The sequence below is a fragment of the Danio rerio genome, chromosome 3 (assembly GCF_049306965.1).
Source record: "Danio rerio strain Tuebingen ecotype United States chromosome 3, GRCz12tu, whole genome shotgun sequence".
NCBI classification, from domain to species: domain Eukaryota; kingdom Metazoa; phylum Chordata; class Actinopteri; order Cypriniformes; family Danionidae; genus Danio; species Danio rerio.
Window position 1 is genome coordinate 12,190,592 of NC_133178.1, and position 20,215 is coordinate 12,210,806.

The window sequence follows — 20,215 nt, forward strand, 5'->3', positions numbered from 1 at the left end:
GAGAGATGCACACACGCTCGGAGCTTTGCCGCTCTTAAATCTTGCATGGCATGCAATCGTGTTAACATTTAAGACAAGCTCCTGTCACAACCGATGTGCGCTTTAAATCACTGATATGGCAGAAAAATGTCCAGTGAGAGACAGCGCGCGCACAAAAGCCACTCATTCCCCTGCTCTCAGAACACTTTTCGATCTGAAAAGTGATTTTGTGGTGATGTGACGTGTTTGGGTACTTATTAAGCGCAGTTTTGGATGTCCTGTCAATATGACGGCTTTTTTTCAGTGCCCATATGTCTTTATGATTGCTGAAATTAGGCTGAGTCTTCGCCATTTTACTTGAGGTGCTTTTTTTAATGTTGTAATGGAGCGCGTCTGCGCTTTTTCGTCTCTTGGTGACCATTTCGCGCACTTCCACAAAAATATGTTTAAAACAAGACAACTGACAGCACTGCTTATTTCCTTTTATGATAAGTGTAATATTCTGCTTTAATTTAAAGTCTTTTGTCTGTTTTTACCCTCTGGTTATTTCATACAATGCATGTCATCACAGAGGATTTTCAGTTTTAGTCTGAGGAGGAAAAGGGCTGATGTTGCTAGAATTGGGACTAGGACAGATCAAATGACAGAAGACTGAAACGCCCACCGCAGGAACGCTTATTATATTGAATATGCTGAGAAGAGCAAGACCAGCAGGGGCTTCAAAAGAAAATCACAGTGTGCTGCTTCAGTCTTGTACAGTAGTCCTGTGAAATTTGCCCTTTGTAGTAAATGAAGTATGTGCATCTAGTTGTTGGGTTTGAAAAGTCAACTCTATATAACTTTTAGGTCAGACAACCTGTTGTTTTAAGATCTAATTGTCTGTTAGAGTCCTTAAAGGGATAGTTCAGTCTAAAAAAATGTATTTGCTCACTTTTTTACTTGCCTTCAAGTGGTTCCAATGCTTAAAACACTTCATTTTTTCTGTTAAACTCAAAAGAAGATATTTAGAAAAATGTTAGAAACCTGTAACCATTGAAAAAAGTTACTGATTGCAGGTTTCCAACTTTTTTTTAACTACTTTTGGGTTCAATGGAAAAAAAGAAACTCAAACAGGTTTGTCGGTGAGTAAATAAGAGAATTTTCAATTTTGGGTGAACTACCTCTTTAACCCTTGTGCACTGTTCAGGTTGATTACTCTTGTTATGTTCGGGATGAAAACATCCACTAAATTAAACTGCAGTAAAAATGCATCTGATATATATATATATATATATATATATATATATATATATATATATATATATATATATATATATATATATATATATATTATTTTTGCATAAATCTGTTAATCAACCTCAGTCCTGATCAAACCACTAAATTGTTTAGAAGTAATGACAGAATTTTAACTGTTTAATTGCCAAGCTCACAAATTTTGTGACTGATTTGGTGAAAAAAGGGCTGATGTTGCTAGAATTGTGATTAGGACAGATCAAATGACAGAAGACTGAAACGCCCACCACAGGAACGCTTATTATATTGAATATGCGGAATAGAGCAAGACCAGCAGGGGCTTCAAAAGAAAATCACAGTGTGCTGCTTCAGTCTTGTACAGTAGTCCTGTGAAATTTGCCCTTTGGAGTAGTTGTTGGGTTTTAGAAGTGAAAACTAAGCAGCTTTTAGGTCAGACAACCTGTTGTTTTAAGATCTAATTGTCTGTTAGAGTCCTTAAAGGGATAGCAGTTCACTCCATATATTGTAATTGCTCACTTTTTACTTGCCTTAGTAGCTTAATGAGCTTCCTTTTTCCGTTGAACACAAAAGAAGAGATTTAGAAAAATGTTAGAAACCTGTAACCATTAAAAAAGTGAATGTTTACAGATTTCCAACCTTTTTTTAAAAGTACTACTTTTGGGTTCAGTGGAAAAAAGAGGGATCGTTCACTCCAAAAAATGTATTTGCTCACTTTTTACTTGCCTTAGTAGAGCTTAATGAGCGTCCTTTTTCTGTTGAACACAAAATAAGATATTTAGAAAAATGTTAAAGTGAATGGTTACAGGTTTCCAACCTTTTTTAAAAGAATTGCTTATGGGTTTAATACTTTAGGGACTGAAGTGCTGCTTCAGTCTTGTACAGTAGTCCTGTTGAATTTGCCCTTTGGAGTAGTTGTTAGGTTTGAGAAGTGAAAACTAAACAACTTTTAGGTCAGACAACCTGTTGTTTTAAGATCTAATTGTCTGTTAGAGTACTTAAAGGGAAAGTTCACTCCAAAAATAGTTGTATTTGCTCACTTTTTACTTGCCTTTTACTTGCGTTCCTGTGGTGGGTGTTTCAGTCTTCTATCATTTGATCTGTCCTAGTCACAATTCAAGCAACATCAGCCTTTTTTCACCAAATCACTCACATAATTTGTGAGCTTGGCAATTAAAAAGTTAAAATCCTGTACATTTTTTTTAAAAAACAATTTAATAGTTTTGATCAGGACTGAGGTTGATTAACAGAAAAAAGTATTTATCTGATGCATATTTTTTTATTACAGCAGTTTAATTCAGTGGATGTTTTAAGACATAGAATCACCCCAGAGTGCATGTAAACATCCCCAGCAGTACGTAAGGGTTAAAGTACTGCAATAGGATGTTGAGGAAAACCATAATAAACCCTTAACACTGATGTATTTGTAGCATTTAGCCGAAAGAAAGGGTAAAGTGTGACTCCAATAAATATGAGAGGAAGATTGTTCAGTTCAAGCAAGAACCTGATTTGAATTGTTAAGGCTTTTTAAAGATTTATTAAATTATATATAACATATAAAGGGTGTCTTTTCACATGTGCTCTTTCAAAATGACCCGGTCAGCTAACTTGCATTTAAACTGATTGTGAGTATTTTATTTTTAAATGATTTTTGTGGTTTAACTTCAATTCAGAAATGTGTGTTTTTGCATTTTCAGGTGGGGAGGGGGCTGAGGATGATGAGGAGGAAGATGATGATGATGAAACCCAAATGCCCCTTACAGATAAGTTGTCCACAAGTCCAGGACACAAGACTCTGTTTTCTTTAGATGAAGAGAGCCCTGAATCCAAAGACACAGACCCCAGAGGTAATACGAATTTTAATCTCTTCTTTTATCTGTTTTATGTCTACTTTTAGTCTATTTTTCTGTTAGTTGTCAAATAAATCAACAGTTGTTTAAATATAGTCTATATAATATAGTCTAAATATATACTATGGAAATAAACCTCTTGCATTTCAAAGTAATGTGGAGAAAATCTGCACATAAATTCACTGTTTATTTACACTTTACAATAAGGTTATATTAGTTAATGTTAGTTAATGTATTTACTAACATGAACAACCAATGAACTACATTTATTACAGTGTTTATTCATTCGTTAATGGTAATAGAGTTATCTGTTAGTTCATGTTAACTCATTGTTTATTAACTAACAATAACAAGCATGTGTTTGGATTTTAATTATGAAATAGTAAATGTTAAAGTATGAAATGCTGTACTAGTATTGTTCATTATTAGTTCATGTTAATAATAAAATAACTAACATTAACTAATGAAACCTTTTCGTTAGGTGTGACTAGTTATCTTCAAAAAACATCTGAAAACGGTTGACAATTTGTCATTTTAAGATCTAATTGTCTGTTAGGGTGCTTAAAGGGATAGTTTAGTCCAAAAAATAATTTGCTCACTTTTTACTTGCCTTCAAGTGGTTCCAAAGCTTATCGAGCTTCCTTTTTTTGTTACACACAAAAGAAGATATTTAGAAAAATGTTATAAACCTGTAACCATTGAGAAAAGTGAATGCTTTCAGTTTTTTTTTTAAAGAACTACTTTTGGGTTCAATGGAAAAAAGAAACTCAAACAGGTTTGTGAGTTAGTAAATAAGGACAAAATAGTACAATCTGTTTGAACTACCACTTTTCAAGTGCATTTTTTCCGGTACAAATAGGAAAAATAAATGTAATAATTACTATTAAATGTTCTTAAAATGACAATATCGAGACTTTTCAAAGCTATCGTCTTTGGTTGCATTTGCGACCATCACCAAAGAGACATAAAAAAGCAGCTTACCTTCTTCCGTGCTTCTCCTAAACAGATGTCACACATTATTCAGACAATCATACACAATTAGTGCTATTGAAGGCTAAAGGCATGCAAGGTGGGTCCAGATTCAGAATCATGTCTGTGACAATATATTGCACTACTTATTGTGACAGACCAACATACAGTATGAATAAGTGTTGATCGGTCCTGAATCACGATTTCTCTGTTTCACAGGCTCCAACCTGTTGAAATGCAGTGTTTGTGGTGCTACCTTTGAGACACGTCGTGGTTTGTCTACCCATTCCCGCTCTCACCTGCGGCAGCCGGGCATGGGCATGTCTGAGAACAGCAGAGCGCCAATTGATCTCCTCTACCAGGCTACCAAGCATCATTCCAGAGATGCGCAATCACCTACGAAGCGCAAACAGCACGTCCCTGTTGTTCCTGTACCTAGCCCCATGAAAGACATTGAAACTGAAGAAGGACTGTCGGACACAAAGCCTCCTGTCATGTTCTCAGCTATTAAAGTTTCCCCTTCTCCAACAACTCCATCTACAGCTGGCTCCCTGCCTTCCTCTCCATTTGTAAAGTCTCGGTCCCCTTCCCCCGTTCTAAGAAAGGCTCCCATCTCTTCGCTGTTACCTGTGTCTTCCCCACTGCGATCCCAGGAGCATAAGATCTTAGGAAAGAGCCAGTCTACAAACCCCTCCGGTCCGACCAAACCATTCTGGGCACCACAGGACACGGACGCCCCATTGAATCTTAGTAAGAAAGCATCTCATGTGCTAAATCAGGGGTTGTCGGAGTCTCAATTCAAAGGTCCAAATCTGAGCAACTATAAAAGGATTTAAATGCATTTTACATTTAATAATACAATGACCAGATTCAGGTTAAAAGTAACAGAGCAAAATAAAGATTTGAGAAATGGCACCTTGGCCCAATCCCAATTCTAGTTTTGTACCCCTACCCCTTCCCCTTGGCCCTTGAAACAAAGTGTAGAGGGGAAAGACTTCAAAATTTACCCCTAAGAAATGGGACATCACTACAACATCTGCACACGTCATCGTGATCTCTTGCTTCATATGAGATTGATGATCGCGACTGCTGTAGTTAATCCAGTTGCGTTATTCTTTTGGTATTTACCTTGAGGAAATCACTGAAGGCAATAATATTATGTTATCATAACGATTTAATGTGGCAATAAGATCGCAACTAAATTGCACATTTACATAGAGGCCATATTCATGTAAACACACCAAAAACAACATTAACATTATAGCAGACACTGTAAAAGCCCATTCCCAACCACTAGACTTTTCTGACAGGGTATTCGAGCGTCTTTGAGTGTCAGAATGTTGTGAGACTGCTATACATGAGCAATGATTATGGATTATAGATAGCGAAATTTAGCCGTTTTATTTTTTAAAGCATGACGGTAAAACACGAACGCGGTTATGAATATATTAATGTGCTTGTTTGTCGTAAAAATCTGTACTAATGAAGAAAAATAATAATTTGTGCATCTCCTTGCTTCAGGTTGCAGCTATACTGCCGTCGTATATCTCCATTTCAAGAGGGGTATCTAGCCCTTCCTAAGAGAATTGCGACACCCCATTCACATGAAATGTTAACTCTTAGTTTCATAGTGGTTTCAGTGTGCATTTCCGAAAACCATTGTTAGCAAACTAAGGTTGCAAGTTGTGTTGTTACAAACATAGTTTGTTGATTAGGCGTTTCCCAAATCTATCGTTCCAATGGAGTTTTGCAAACTGCGTCACAAACTTGTATGTTTGCAACTACACCTCTGGAGCTGCAGTTAGAAACACAGTTCCTGGCTGTGTTCTATTTCCAGTTATCCCCCCTATGGCCTATTCATTTAGAACATTCTAACATTTAAACTTGGAATTATTTTTAAAATAGCATTAAGGTAATCTCTCTTAGGTGTAATTCGCTTTCAAAGAATTTTTACAGTTCAGTTTTAGCGATGTACATATTGACAATTGCACTCCCTTCGCAGTGCACTTAGAAAACATTAATGTCATTTTGAACACTGCCGTGGCTCATGATGAAAGCTATAGGTGACTAATCAGGGTATCTTCTGTCCAATCCATATCCGTTTCCAAACAGAAAAAGAAAAATAAGGAAAAAGAATGTTTTTCCGTTTTTCATTTGCTCACAAGAATCGAAAAAGCGAGATTTTGACTCGATATTTGTTTTTTTAATTTAGGGTAGGAAAATGGATAAACAACTTCAAAATTCATTATGCACATGTAGGCGGTGCTGAAACACCAACTTTCCTTTGATTGGTCAACCAAATCTGAGCTTGTGACGTAGCCCTCAAACAAAGAGCGTTCTGTGGACCAACACCCAGGCTTTTAACTATTATTATTATTTAATTATATAAATAAACTAAGTTTACATATTCTGTCATTTGATCAGTTAGCAGCCTTTTAATCATTTCAATTTTAAGTAGGTTATTTATTAAGCATCTGTTCTGTACATCAGTGGTTCTCAAAGTGGGGGTTGGGACCCCTAAATGGTCGTGGGACAATAAAGAGGGGTCGCCTGGTGATTTCCAAAAATCTGTTTATTTTTATTAAACCATAAGATTTACCTTATATTGTCCATAACCTACTGAAGAGAAAAAATAGTTCTTTATAGTTACTATATACTGTATAGATACTATTATAGTTTATAGTTCTATTGGTTGCGACCCCTGGGGTAATTTATTATATTAAAGACACAGCAACAGTGTCAGATGCAGCAGATTGATTTTATAACACCAGGTTAAACTTTCTGGCCCGTTTACAGCACTGACATACATTAAAAAAAATTAACTAAGAATAGACTTGGGTCTATTGGTGTATGTGAGCCATTGCATGTAATATCTCTGTTTTTATAGCCACCTCAGAGGATATTGGGGGTCATGAGTCACTGGCATTGTCATTTTGGGGGCCGCGGGCTGAAATGTTTGAGAACACCTGCTGGATATGACATGGCCTTGTTAGTTAGAACATCTCTGCAGTGGTTAGCATGTGTCAAATTGTTTAAGTAGACTTTTCAAAAAATAAACAAACATTATCCTACTTAATCATCAGCATCTTCATCATAATTAATATTATTATTAAAATATGATTATATTCATTTCCTACTAAAAATGTATATAAAATTTAATTTCTTAATAAATAGCCTCATTATTTATTTATATGTTTTATATATAGGAAATTAGAATACTCGTTAGCTTTTGTAAGTGATTTTATGTTTTAGAACATAATAAGGAATATTCTCAATAATATTTGTAAAGGAAACATTTACATATATTTCAATTAATATGGAAAACGAGTGCATGTTTTTATTAAAACTAATATTAGATTTTTTGAAACAAAGAAACTATGGGGTTCTTCTCTAACCCCCCATTCACACGAGGCTTTAGCACCAATGCTTGACAGAGGGCGTGTCTGAAGTTGGGGCTGACTTGATCGTCATAGCAGTGTTAGCAAATGAAATCAGTCAGCAATCGGCCACTGTCTGAGCTGGTGTATTTGCATACAGCAATCTGATTGGCTCACGCTTCCGTCGCCGCTTGAAAAGTTGAGAAAGTCCCAACTTCTGCAGCAAGCAACGCCACTGAAGTGGCGCAGACGTGTCCACAATGCAGTTCGGCAACGCCTGACGTCGCCCATTTAAAGTGAATGGGAAGCGTTGAACCTGACACCCAGTGTGAATGGGGCCTAAAGAAGTTGTTACTTCACCCTGTTTAGAGCATCATTATGTGCATTTTACGTTATATCTAACGTGATTCAAATGATGGATTTGTGACAGAGAAACTACAGGTTTTGGGAAACACTCGTCACTAGTGATGCAACAATTATAGATTTTGGTTGCACGATTATAGTCTGAGGAATAATCACGGTTTCACAGTTATCACGATTATTATGGATTCATTCATTTTAAAACACTACTAGTTTAGAGAAATAGCATGAAAACTCTTTATATTTTAAAGTGTGATTGTTTTTTTTTTTTCGGTGCTTAATAACCAATTAATACAGTGCAAACAATAGTCTATTTCTCTTTGGACTTAAAAATAAATGAAAAAAAGGTTTTTGGCACTTAAACATGAAAAAATGAAAAAATGAACAACAGAACAATGAATAAATTAATAAATTAATACATTTATTTATTTATTCATTTATTGTTTAATAAAAAATTGAAACATTGTTTTCCAGTTGTAGCCGCGCTTCATTCTAGAAATGTATAGTTTATCTAAAGTAATGTTTACAAACTAGATAGTATACTATGACCAGGGATACAATCAAAAGCGACATTTTGTGTCTGCCGGTTTGTTTGTTTTTGCGGGAGTTCCATTGACATTTTCCCTCAGGTTAATTCTGACCAATCGAAAAGCAGTTTAGGAAATACGTTGAACAACATCTGGCCAATGAGTAATGTGTATGTTGTCACATGACTGCCTTTTGGTTCTTTTCAACTGGTTCAGAACCAAGGCAATCAGTGTGGTGTGAAAAGGACCCAAAAACGGCAAGAAAATGCTACAATGCATCATTTGTTGCCCTTGGTCCGGACCAATTGAACTGAAGCACAGATGTGAAAGTATCCCTAATCCCTCACACACAATCACTACTGTTAAAACATGAAATAGGGGTGGATCCAGATTAGATTCTCTCCAGATGTGGTCCAGAGTCAAGACTTCGGGAATCCCTTTGCTAAATGCTAATAAAATATTTGTAGTGTTGTGGTCCTCAATTTTCTTCTTGTGCATATAATTTTCTGTTCCTTTCTCTCTTTTCTAGCGATGGACATGGACTCTAAAGACATTATTTGCCAGTTGTGTGGCGCATGGTTTGAAACAAGAAAAGGCCTCTCGAGTCATGCTCGTGCTCATTTGCGCCATTTTGGAATTGAGTACTCAGAATCCAAGGGCTCCCCCATTGACCTGCTCAACCGGTTCATCTTAACTGATGACTTTAAGCACAGAGCCAATTCTTTTCTTTCTGATGGTCCCGAAGACCTGAGGTCCCAGAAGACTAGCATAACCTCCCTCTTACCCTCCACTTCGTCCTCTAAGAGGCCTCTTCCCTCCAGTCCTGTCCTATACAAAACAGCAGCCTCCCCTTTGAAGACAACCATTGGCTCCAAAGCTACCTCATCCACCCACACCCTACTGGGCCCACCGAAGAAGAAGCTGAAACCCTCTGCTTTACAGGTCCTTCGTTTCAGTGATGGAGAAATGATGTCCTTTCCTATAGGTAAGTGTTTTTACATGATCTTTGGAAGAGATTTACTACAAATCACACCATGCTACCTTGAGAAGACATGCTTGACACAATCACTGTTTGTTATTTCAACTGCAGTTGAGTTTGTGATTTGAGTTCGATTAATCGTCCAGCCCTAGTTAATGCATGTCCTTGTCTGTTGTTTGGTCCATTTGTGACATGAGGTAATATTTATGTCTAAACTAATATAAGATTGTTCTGTAAACTTCTGCTAGAGCCGTTGAAAGATGTGAGCTGCGAGTTCTGTGGAGAACTTTTCGAGAATCGCAAAGGCCTCTCCAGCCATGCTCGATCCCACCTGCGTCAGCTTGGGATCACCGAATGGTCTGTGAACGGGTCACCTATTGACACTCTAAAAGAGATTATAGTACGCAGAGGCCTACCAACTATCATGCCTCTGAAGTCCCCCAAATCCCCTTCTTCTCCAAGCCCAGGACTGCCTCGTCACATGCTCCAGTCCTCTTCCCCGTCAGGGAATATTATTGGCCGCTTGCCTTTTCACTTTGCCAAAACACCAAACCATGACCAGCCTGCTATTCACAAAATGTCACCCTCAACATCCACCACCAGTTCTCCGCCAATAGTGGACCTGGTTAAACCAAAACCAGAGCCTGAAATTGTGGAAGTTACCATGAAAGGATCAGACATGGGAGCAGATGAACACTACAGCCCCGAGCCACTACATTCCAGTTTAATCTCTTCAGATAATGTTTATCCAGTCAACTTGGGTACGTTTTTCCCCCCTCACATACATAATGCTTGTTTAGCTTTATTATTTATAATTAATCTGGTAGACTTGGAATTATCCTCATTTTACAACTTCCCTAGAGTAAAACAGTAGAGTTATACCTCTTTTAATCCATTCAGCCAGTCTCCGGGTCTGTCTGGAACATATTTAGCTTAGCTTAGCTAAGACCAGCCAATCGCATTAGATCTTTAGCATCTTGCCTGGAAAAAAAGAGCTTGACTCTTTCGTAGTTACTTTGTGTACAAAGAACTGATGGAAATGAAAATGTTTTATTTTCTAGAACATCTAGACCAGGGGTCTAGAATCCCAGTACCAGGTCATGAAAAAGTTTCTACAGGCCCTCAAGAATGCAAAATTACGCTATATGAAATCCCATTTCATTGTGGGCTTTCCAGTACCCGAAAGCACCATAACAATTTATGTTAAACATTTCTAAACATTTTCTACAAGGGTACAAACACAGCATCGCAATCAGGATCTGTTTGCATTGCTTTGCAACATATTCTAGATGCGCCGACTGTCTTTATAAGATTTAGCCAATTACCCCCATGAGGAGTTGTATTTGTTTGTTTTAGTTTGTTGTTGTATACATTTGTGATATAGATGTAATTTCACATACATACCAACCAAAATACATCACCTGTTTTATTTTGACTTAGATGCTAATGACCCATTCCAATTCAGTGGTTTATGCAAGGTAACCCTGCTAAAAAATCCAGCTTAAACCAGCCTAGGATGTTTGGCTGGTTTCCAGCAATTAACAGCCTAGTTTTAGCCGGACAGGCTGGGAGATGACCAGCTAAAACCAGCTTGACCAGCCTAGCCAGGCTGGGAGCCCAGCCAAAACCAGCTATGTTCAGCTTAAACCAGGATGATCAAGCTGGTTTTAGATGGTTTTAGCTGGTCCCTTTCCAGCCTGACCAGCTAAGACCAGGCTGGCAATGGCTGGGAACTAGCCTGGAAGTGGCCAAAACCCCTCTAAAACTAGGTTGGTTGACCAGCTAAAACCAGCCAACCATCCTAGGCTGGTTTAAGCTGGATTTTTTAGCAGGGAAAATTGCTCCCGCCAGACCCGGAGATCGGCTAAATGGATTCAGAAATGGTAAAACTCAACTGTTTACCTCTAGGTGACTTGTAAAATGCAGTGATGGGTCGTTCTTGAAAAATTCGTTCAGTTTGAATAAATTTTTTATGTGACTCGAGAATGATGAGTCCTCTCAGGGAGTTTGTTCGCGTATGCGCACATTTGTGCAGGTGGGGTAGAAGATAAGTACTTTTTTTGAGTCTTAATTGGGTTTGAGTGGTTCGTTCATCATGGGAAAGACAGAAGCCAATTATATGCAGTCAGAGCCAGAAAAAGATTCAATCCGTTCATCTCTCGAGTCCTTTTTTGGAGTCATCTCTCTTTACATGCTATCACATGATGAACGGAAAACTCAAAAACCTGAAAACTCGAAAGACGAAATAATCATGGGTTCTATCCTGTGCTTTGGTTAAGCTTATATGGGACTGTGTAATGTGAACGAACGACCCAAATTTGAAGATGTGACCTGACCTAATCAGACAAGACTTAGGTTAACAATGAAGGATTATTTTCTCTTCCTTACAGCATTCTAGTTATGATTTGTTTGTAATGTGATCAACTTTTTTGCTAGTTATAGATGTGTTTGGAAGTGACCAGTAACATTTTAATAAAATTTTGGCAAATTGAACCGATTCATTCACCTAGATGAACGAGACTCAAGGGTCCGAGTCAGTAAGATGAACTGCCAAACTTCCCATCTCTAGTAAAATGAGACCATTTACAAAAAAAGAGGAGCGTTCCTTTTAGGGTTGTCACGATAAAGAAATTCAGTACTAATCGATACTGAAATTTTAAAAACGTCCATTCCCCGCTAACATTTGAGCACTGTTGAACGAGTTCTTAAACACTGCTGATTTGCCATTGTGTTCACGTGCTCAACAGAAATGACTGTGATTGGCCATGAAGTTCATCAGTTCACCGAACTCACCGCTGTTTACTGAGTGTAAACACAGATACAAAGACACTGGAGAGTTTTAAAGTCACGTCGATCTGCTGGTTTGTTTATAAACTGGCATACGAGTGATCCTCTAATGAAATGTGGCTTTAAAACGCTCCAGTGTCCCTGTATCTGTGTTTACACTCAGTAAACAGCGGTGAGTTCGGTGAACTGATGACCTTCATGGCCAATCACAGTCGTTTCTGTTGAGCACGTAAACACAATAGCAAATCAGGGCTGTTTAACAATGCGCTCAACAGCGCTCCAATGTTATGGACGTTTTAAAAAATTCAGTATCGATTGGTACCAAATTCCAAAATTGTGACAACCCTAGTATCCCCAACTCAATCTGTTGTTTTTCCTCCCGTCTTTCCTCCGACAGTTATGACTCAGGAGAAGGAGCCTTCGCGTGATATTCGCTGTGAGTTCTGCGGTGAATTCTTCGAGAACCGCAAGGGTTTATCAAGCCATGCGCGCTCACACTTGAGACACATGGGAATCACAGAGTGGTCCGTGAACGGCTCACCCATCGACACGCTGTGGGAGGTCATGAGGAGACAGGGCAGCACTCCTGCATCGGTTGCTTTAGGCATAAAGGAGGAACCAGGACAAGATGGTAGGATTTCATTGAGCAGTCCAGGCTATCAAACCTCTGCCCTGTCCCGAAAATCACCTCTAAATCTGCTCCACTCTGGTTCACGGCTGCATAAGCACGGGCTGGGAAGCATAGGCCTCTCCCCTGCTTTACCTGTGGGGAAACTTTTCGGAGTTCTTCCACTAAAGAAGAAGGTGCTAGTAGAGGAGAAACATCCCGGAGAAAAGACTCTGCTTGTGCAATCGAAAGACTTCTCGTCTCCCCCACAGGACTATTCATTTAAGGGTAAAACCTCAGCTGAGAAACATGGAGTAGGCCAAATGGGTAAGGCTGTATTTTTGTAGTACTCCTTATTTGGTGTTTCTCTATGACTTTGTTTATTAGGTCAGTCAGTGTCTGTGGTGCTTTCTTGTTTGCAAAAGAATGGCTATATATATCGTCACCATGAAATTATTAGGTTTTATCTGCTTTCTAAATGATTTTGAGAAATTGAGCTTCAAAGTTTTGCATTCTATATAGCAAACAGTATGTGTGTAACAATTGTTTTTTAAATAAAAAGTCTTAAAAAGTACACAACTTTAAAAAAAAAACATCCCATAATGTATATAAGATGTCATTTAATTAGAAACTGTCAATAACTCAATTTTGACAAAAATGTCAGATTGGCAATTTCTGTACCATAATACAGTTTGACACTCCAGAAAACTATAACGCTGTTTGTTTTACTTTTTTTTTCTTTGCTCAATTGTATTTATCTTTGCTTACAATTTGTTTATTATTTTTTATCCATGATTCATTGCCCTACAAAATCACCACAATCAGTCTAAATTCAAGACTTCTTTCCAAAATAGTGCTATTAAATCATCTGGTGAAATTGCATTAATATTGCAATCCATATCGCAGAATAACATTGCAATGTCCAATTTTTTTTCCCCATTATCGTGCAGCCCTAATATATACACACATACAGTTGAAGTCATAATTATTAGCACCCTATTTGAATTTCTTTTTCTTTTTTAAATATTTCTCAAATGATGTTTAACAGAGCGAGGAAATTTCCACAGTATGTCTGATAATATTTTTTCTTCTGGAGAAAGTCTTATTTGTTTTATTTTGACTAGAATAAAAGCAGTTTTGAATTTTTTAAAACTCCTTTTAAGGTAAAAATAATTTTTTCGATAGTCTACAGAACAAACCATAGATATACGATAACTTGCCTAATTACCCTAACCTGCCCAGTTAACCTAATTAACCTAGTTAAGCCTTTAAATGTCACTTTCAGCTGTATAGAAGTGTCTTGAAAAAGATCTAGTCAAATATTATTTACTGTCATCATGACAAAGATAAAATAAATCAGTTATTAGAGATGAGTTATTAAAACTATTGTTTAGAAATGTGTTGAAAAAAATCTGCTCTCCTTTAAACAGAAATTGAGAAAAAAAAGTAAACAGGGGGCCTAATAGTTCAGGGGGCTGATAATTCTGACTTCAACTGTTTGTGCGTCCACAATAGTCACATCGCAGGATATGCAATGCTGCTTTGGATTATAGTTGATCAGCACCACAGTTGAGAATGCATGAGATTTGTGGAGTAACTCCAAAGTTAACCAAAACAGAGTGTAAGTTTATGGTTTGCACAATTTTTTAAAGGGTTTTAATTTGCGTTTAAGGAGAGATTGAAACATTCGAGCACAAAAATGTACAACATTTGTAACTTTATTAAACAATAATTCTCCTTAATTATTAATACAATGAAGTCTATACACTTATTTTACATTTTACATTAGATTTAATTATTTGATTTCTGTATCATAATACAGTTTGACACTCCAGAAAACTATAACGCTGTTTGTTTTACTTTTTTTTCTTTGCTCTTTTGTATTTATTTTTGCTTACAATTTGTTTATTTTTTTTAACAATGATTCATTCCCCTACAAAATCACCATAATCAGTATAAATTCAAGATTTCTTTCCAAATCAGTGCTATTAAGCCATCTGGTGAAATTACATTCATATCGCAATACATATCGCAGAAAAATTAAACATTGCAATGTCCAATTTTTTCCCCAATATTGTGCAGCCCTAATATATACACATATGCAGTTGAAGTCAGAATTAATTTCTTTTTCTTTTTTTAAATATTTCCCAAATGATGTTTAACAGAGCGAGGAAATTTTCACAGTATGTCTGATAATATTTTTTCTTCTGGAGAAAGTCTTATTTGTTTTATTTCGACTAGAATAAAAGCAGTTTTAAATTTTTAAAAACCCATTTTAAGGTCAAAATTATTAGCTCCTTTAAGGTGCATATTTTAGTCTACAATAGTCTACAGAACAAACCATCATTATACAATAACTTGCCTAATTACCCTAACCTGCATAGTTAACCTAATTAACCTAGTTCAGCCTTTAAATGTCTGTTTAAGCTCAAATAAAGTGTCTTGAAAAATATCTAGTCAAATATTATGTACTGTCATCATGGCAAATATAAAATAAATCAGTTAATAGAGATGAGTTACTAAAACTATTATGTTTAGAAATGTGTTTAAAAAAATCCTCTCTCCACAAAACTGAAATTGGGGGAAAGAATAAACGGGGGGAATAATTCAGGGGGGCTAATAATTCTGACTTCAACTGTATATAAACAGTAAAAGGGTTGATGAAGTTGAAGTGCCTTAATTTGTTTTCCCAGACTTGAAAATTTCATGTATTTTTCTTCTGGTGTTTTATATTCCTTGTTTGTCAGGATATTTTCCCTCAGTTTAACATCCTGATGAATAATCTCAAGGTGCTTCATCCTTTTGCTTTCTGTTTCAGATCCCAGTTGTGAGCTCTGTGGATTTTACTTTGAGAACCGGAAAGCATTGGCCAGTCATGCTCGAGCACATTTAAGACAGTTTGGCGTGACCGAGTGGTGTGTGAATGGTTCGCCTATTGAGACGCTGAGCGCCTGGATACGCAGCCGTCCACAGAAAGCAGCAGAGATGCAGCAGAGTTATGCGCAAGGAGTCCGCTATGCCCAAAAGAAGGTATGAAAGCAACTGGAACTATTTTGTGATGCATTAACACTCCCTAGTAATTGATGTTATGTGTAGTTCTGCCATCTTGAAGGTCCCATGACAGTAAACAAAATTTTTTTAGATGTAAGTTTTTAGGATATCTTTAAGCTAGTGTGCTCCAAAAATAGTGATAAAATTCACACTGAGAAGATATAAATGGATCAACGGTTTTATTGACGTCACCTCATAATTCAGTTTCTCATCAAATCTTGACCAATCAAATGCTCTCTAGTTCCTGACATGCCCCGCCCCCTTCAAGATGTTTCACTTTTAATGCTGTCGAGCTCAACCACTCTCACTGGCAGAGCTGTGATAAAACTAAATGCTATTGGCTTTTTTTTAAAGGGGAGGAGCCCCTTATGTCCCGCCCTCTCTTCATGTTTCTGTTGAGATTACGTCAAACATCTAATAAAATAAAAATGCTCATTTCAAAGCACTTCAGGGGACAATCAAATGATCTCTGGATCAGGCGAGAGCACTTTCAGCTTATCTTAGCATCAATGAATTGGGTTATAATAATAATTAAACACCTGCAGCAGGTGCTATGATATTATGCAGTGCTTTAAAAACGTGCAACTATGGAGTCGACTGGAATGGTACAGCAGCAAAGTTCTTTGATTATTACGCTAGAATGAGACTATAGTTACTAAACATATTGGCCTAGAAAATTCTTAGAGCACAATGTAACTAAAGAAGGAAAAATATTGAAACTCTTTGGTCATTTTTGAGCCAGATGCTAATGGTCTAATCTGATTTAATGAGTTATGCTAAGCTAAACTCAAAGCATTCTATTTGTTTCTGTCATTCTTAGTACACAATGTAACAACAGTAGGAAAATTATTGAAACTCTTTTATCATTTTGAGCCAGATGCTAATGGTCTAATCTGATTCAATGAGTTATGCTAAGCTAAGCTAAAAGTGCTTCATTTTTATTTTTTGTCATTCTTAGTGCACAATGTAACTACAGACGGAAAATTATTAAAACTCTTTGGTCAATTTTGAGCGAGATGCTAATGGTCTTATCCGATTTAATGATTTGTGCTAAGCTATAAGTGCTCTTGAGAGTGACTGAACTTCAACAGTGACATTTTTTTAAACTAATTTATATAGTTTTTAAGTTTTAATTTAACTAGATTTATATACACCACCAGTCCACCACTGCTTTCCTGCCTGCCTGACTTGCTGGAATGTTCCAAAATTGGAAATATTGTTTTGGCTTTTTAATTCAACTATGTTAAGCTGTTTTGATAAAATATACACTGAATTGTAACAAGTGCTATAGTAATAAAGATGAATGGAATTAAAACTCAACAGTTAACCATTACAGTTAACACTTAATATATATATATATATATATATATATATATATATATATATATATATATATATATATATATATATATATATATATAATATATTTAGTGAGTCTATTAACAAAAAATGTAGAGTTTTCTTTACAACTTTATTATTAGATTAAGCATTTTTCCTGACCTTTTTCATGTCTTTATTTCAAAATAATGCCTAGCAGCAAACAAATCTAGGGAATTTTGGACCAACGTCTAGGTACAGGGTTTATACGGTCATGGAAAACTTGGAAAATTCATGGAATTTTGACAGCATTTTCAAGGCCTGGAAAAGTTTTGGAAATTTTTGTGTGTGTGTGTGTTTTACTGTGTTTTTTTGTTTGTTTTTGTTTTACTGTGCTTTGTTGTTTTTTCATTTTCTTGTAAGCGCTTTGGGTTTTAGAAAAGCACATTGTAAATAAAATATATTATTATTATTATTATTATTATTAAAAGTCATGGAAATTAGTTTAACAAATGTCTGTATACTTGAATATAGGTTAGTTGCCTTCACTTTTTTTCTGTCCTTGGCCAAATGCTCTCACGTTATTAGCGGTGTGTAAGCAATATCTAAATACATTTTACATAGATAAAAAAATGCATTTAAACTAAATAGATTGTTGCGTGTTTTATGATATGTTGTAATAAGATTGACCCTGCTTTATTTTTCTTATTATTTACCACAAATACGTAAACATTGCATGAAACATTAGGCCATAAAAATTTACTTAAGTCCTGCAAAAAATTTAGTTGTAAAAATGTGTATGTAGATACAAATAGGACTTAATGATGTCGGTAATATGCAAATTTAACAATGACATCATCCAGAGCAGGGCTGTCCAAACTCAGTTCTGGAGGGCCGATATCCTGCATATTTTAGTACCAATTAACCCCAATTAAACACACCTGAACCAGCTAATCAGGCTCTTTAGGTACACTACAATCTTCCAAGGAGGTGTGTTGAAGAAAGTTGGAGCTAAAATATGCAGGACGCCGGTCCTCCAGGACTGAGTTTGGACACCCCTGATCTAGAGACATTTAGCGACTTCTCAAGCACATCTTGGTTACTTTCTGTTAAATATACTGCAACACTGGTCATGTGATGTGTATACTGTGTTTAAATGTACATATCTTGCTCGTCTAATGTTAGTTAAAATGTGCTGCAATCTTTCGCAGAGGTGCAGTTCTGTCGTCTCACCATCCTGTGACTCTGATCCTACAACGCCTGTTTCCCAAAAGCCCACTGTTGCCAAATGGGCGTCTCTCACTTTGCCTCAAAAGAGGGCAATTGGACGGGATGCTAACAGTTGTTCTTGGGGATTGTCCTCACGGGGAGCGGATGCAAAAAGCCGGAGTGCAAGTTCCACTCAGCATGGCCTTATTCCACAGCCTGCCGGTCATCATTCCAACAATGCACTTCCACATGCACAAGTGGCCCACAGTGAACTCAACGTGCGTTTGCCCCGAGGTATGAGCACAGCCTTTAGGCTAATTTTTATTTTTGCCTTGCTCTGCAGCACAAGCCTCTGCTCACTGTGTGCTCACAGCCAAGCATTGTGAAGGCTTTTATTCTTGAGGCACTCGCCACTGTACTATTATTTGTAACAACAGGGGACAACTCGAAGGAGTTGTCATGAAGAAGAAGTCAGCGAGTGGAGTTGCCAAATAAGTGAATTTCACTTTGTGCGATTTATTCATAAACTAATTTCGAGAGGATCACGTGCTTATAATCAACATGGCTGGCTCCTTATCAGCTCCGTAATCAGCCCTATTAGATGATTACGGAAGCATTATAAATACCCTGAGTTTTTCACTCCAGTCATCTTCGTCTTGAAGTTTGGTGTTTCTGTGCGGAGTTTAAGTGTTCTCCCTGTGTTCGCGTGGGTTTCCCCCGGGTTCCCCGGTTTCCTCCCACCGTCCAAAAACATAAACCATAGCCAATCGACTAAAACAAATTATTACCGAATACAACCTGAGTTTACACTTCTCACGGTGACAAGCCAGGGAGTTCTCGAGACCTACCTGACCTCAAACTCCCCTCTCGCCCTTCTAACGGGAGGGAGCCCCGGGCTTGAGGATATTACGAGCTCAGGGCTCTCTCCCGAGACAGCATGCCAAATATGCTTATTGATTTTCAGTTAAGTATGAACTCTTGAAACATAAAATGAGCAGGTTCTGGATGCTAATAGCCCCTTTCACACAGTGATACCGGTAAATATCCGGAAAATTTACGCAACGACTTTATCGGTATATACAAAAAAGCGCTGTTCACACAGGCGAGGACGTTACGGAATTTTTCCGGAAAAGAGCATTCACACATCCATTCCAAAATACCGGTAAATTCTGACATCATTCACCACAAATGAGCTTTAAACGGCTGCGCTTGTGTTTGTAAACATTTGACTAAATTACAAACTCTGTGGATGATCAATTTTGTAAACAACTTTCACAGGATCATATTCGCATGTCGAGATGTTCATAATATGTGCGTGTGCAGGCGCTCACAGGCTGTTTCATGGGCACACGCAAAGCTTGAAGGTAAACAAACAACGGCTTATCATAAGCATCTTATCGATGATTATTTGCACAGTTGGCATTAAGAAGAACATATAAACGTGATCTGACTAACTTCTAGCAGCTAAATGTGTCTGGAAAAATATTCAAAGACTTTTATTCTCACAAACCGCGCGGACGTAAATGCGTCTGACTGTTGTGATTGGCTAAAGCAGAAGTCTTACGTCAGCACGTTCTAGACGTGCACGGGCTTATTCCGAAAATCTTCCTTCTGCGTTCACACAGCGCAGCTTTCCGGCAAATTGCCGGTAATGTTACAACTTCTCTTTCCGGAAAATAGCCAGAACGAATTTACCGGTATTTTCAAAAAGGACCTGTTCACACATACAACCTTTCCGGAAAATTGCCGGCAATTTTCCAGAAAGGTCTGTATGTGTGAAAGGGGCTAATGAAGGACACTCGTTAAAATGTTTGCTTTTAATAAAGTTGTTTAAGTAACATTTTGTATATACAAGCTAACTGCGTACGTAATGCAAAAACCTTTACACAATAAAAATGACAATTTACTGCATAATAATAATATTAATTATAATAATACGAAATGAATAATAA

The 20,215-nt window shown here is 37.1% G+C and overlaps 1 protein-coding gene across 5 annotated transcripts in view; it reads left to right on the forward strand.

Moving 5' to 3' along the window:
- The window catches only part of wizb (WIZ zinc finger b), a 46,081-nt gene that overhangs the window by 19,942 nt on the left and 5,924 nt on the right, over nt 1-20,215 (forward strand). For all 5 annotated transcript variants that reach the window (XM_009299232.5, XM_009299233.5, XM_001341758.10 and 2 more), the window contains 7 exons: nt 2,928-3,077; nt 4,269-4,799; nt 8,843-9,298; nt 9,541-10,053; nt 12,477-13,013; nt 15,505-15,716; nt 18,266-18,557. In XM_009299232.5, the coding sequence (XP_009297507.1) occupies nt 2,928-3,077; nt 4,269-4,799; nt 8,843-9,298; nt 9,541-10,053; nt 12,477-13,013; nt 15,505-15,716; nt 18,266-18,557 (2,691 nt within the window). The remainder of the gene's footprint in view (nt 1-2,927; nt 3,078-4,268; nt 4,800-8,842; nt 9,299-9,540; nt 10,054-12,476; nt 13,014-15,504; nt 15,717-18,265; nt 18,558-20,215) is intronic.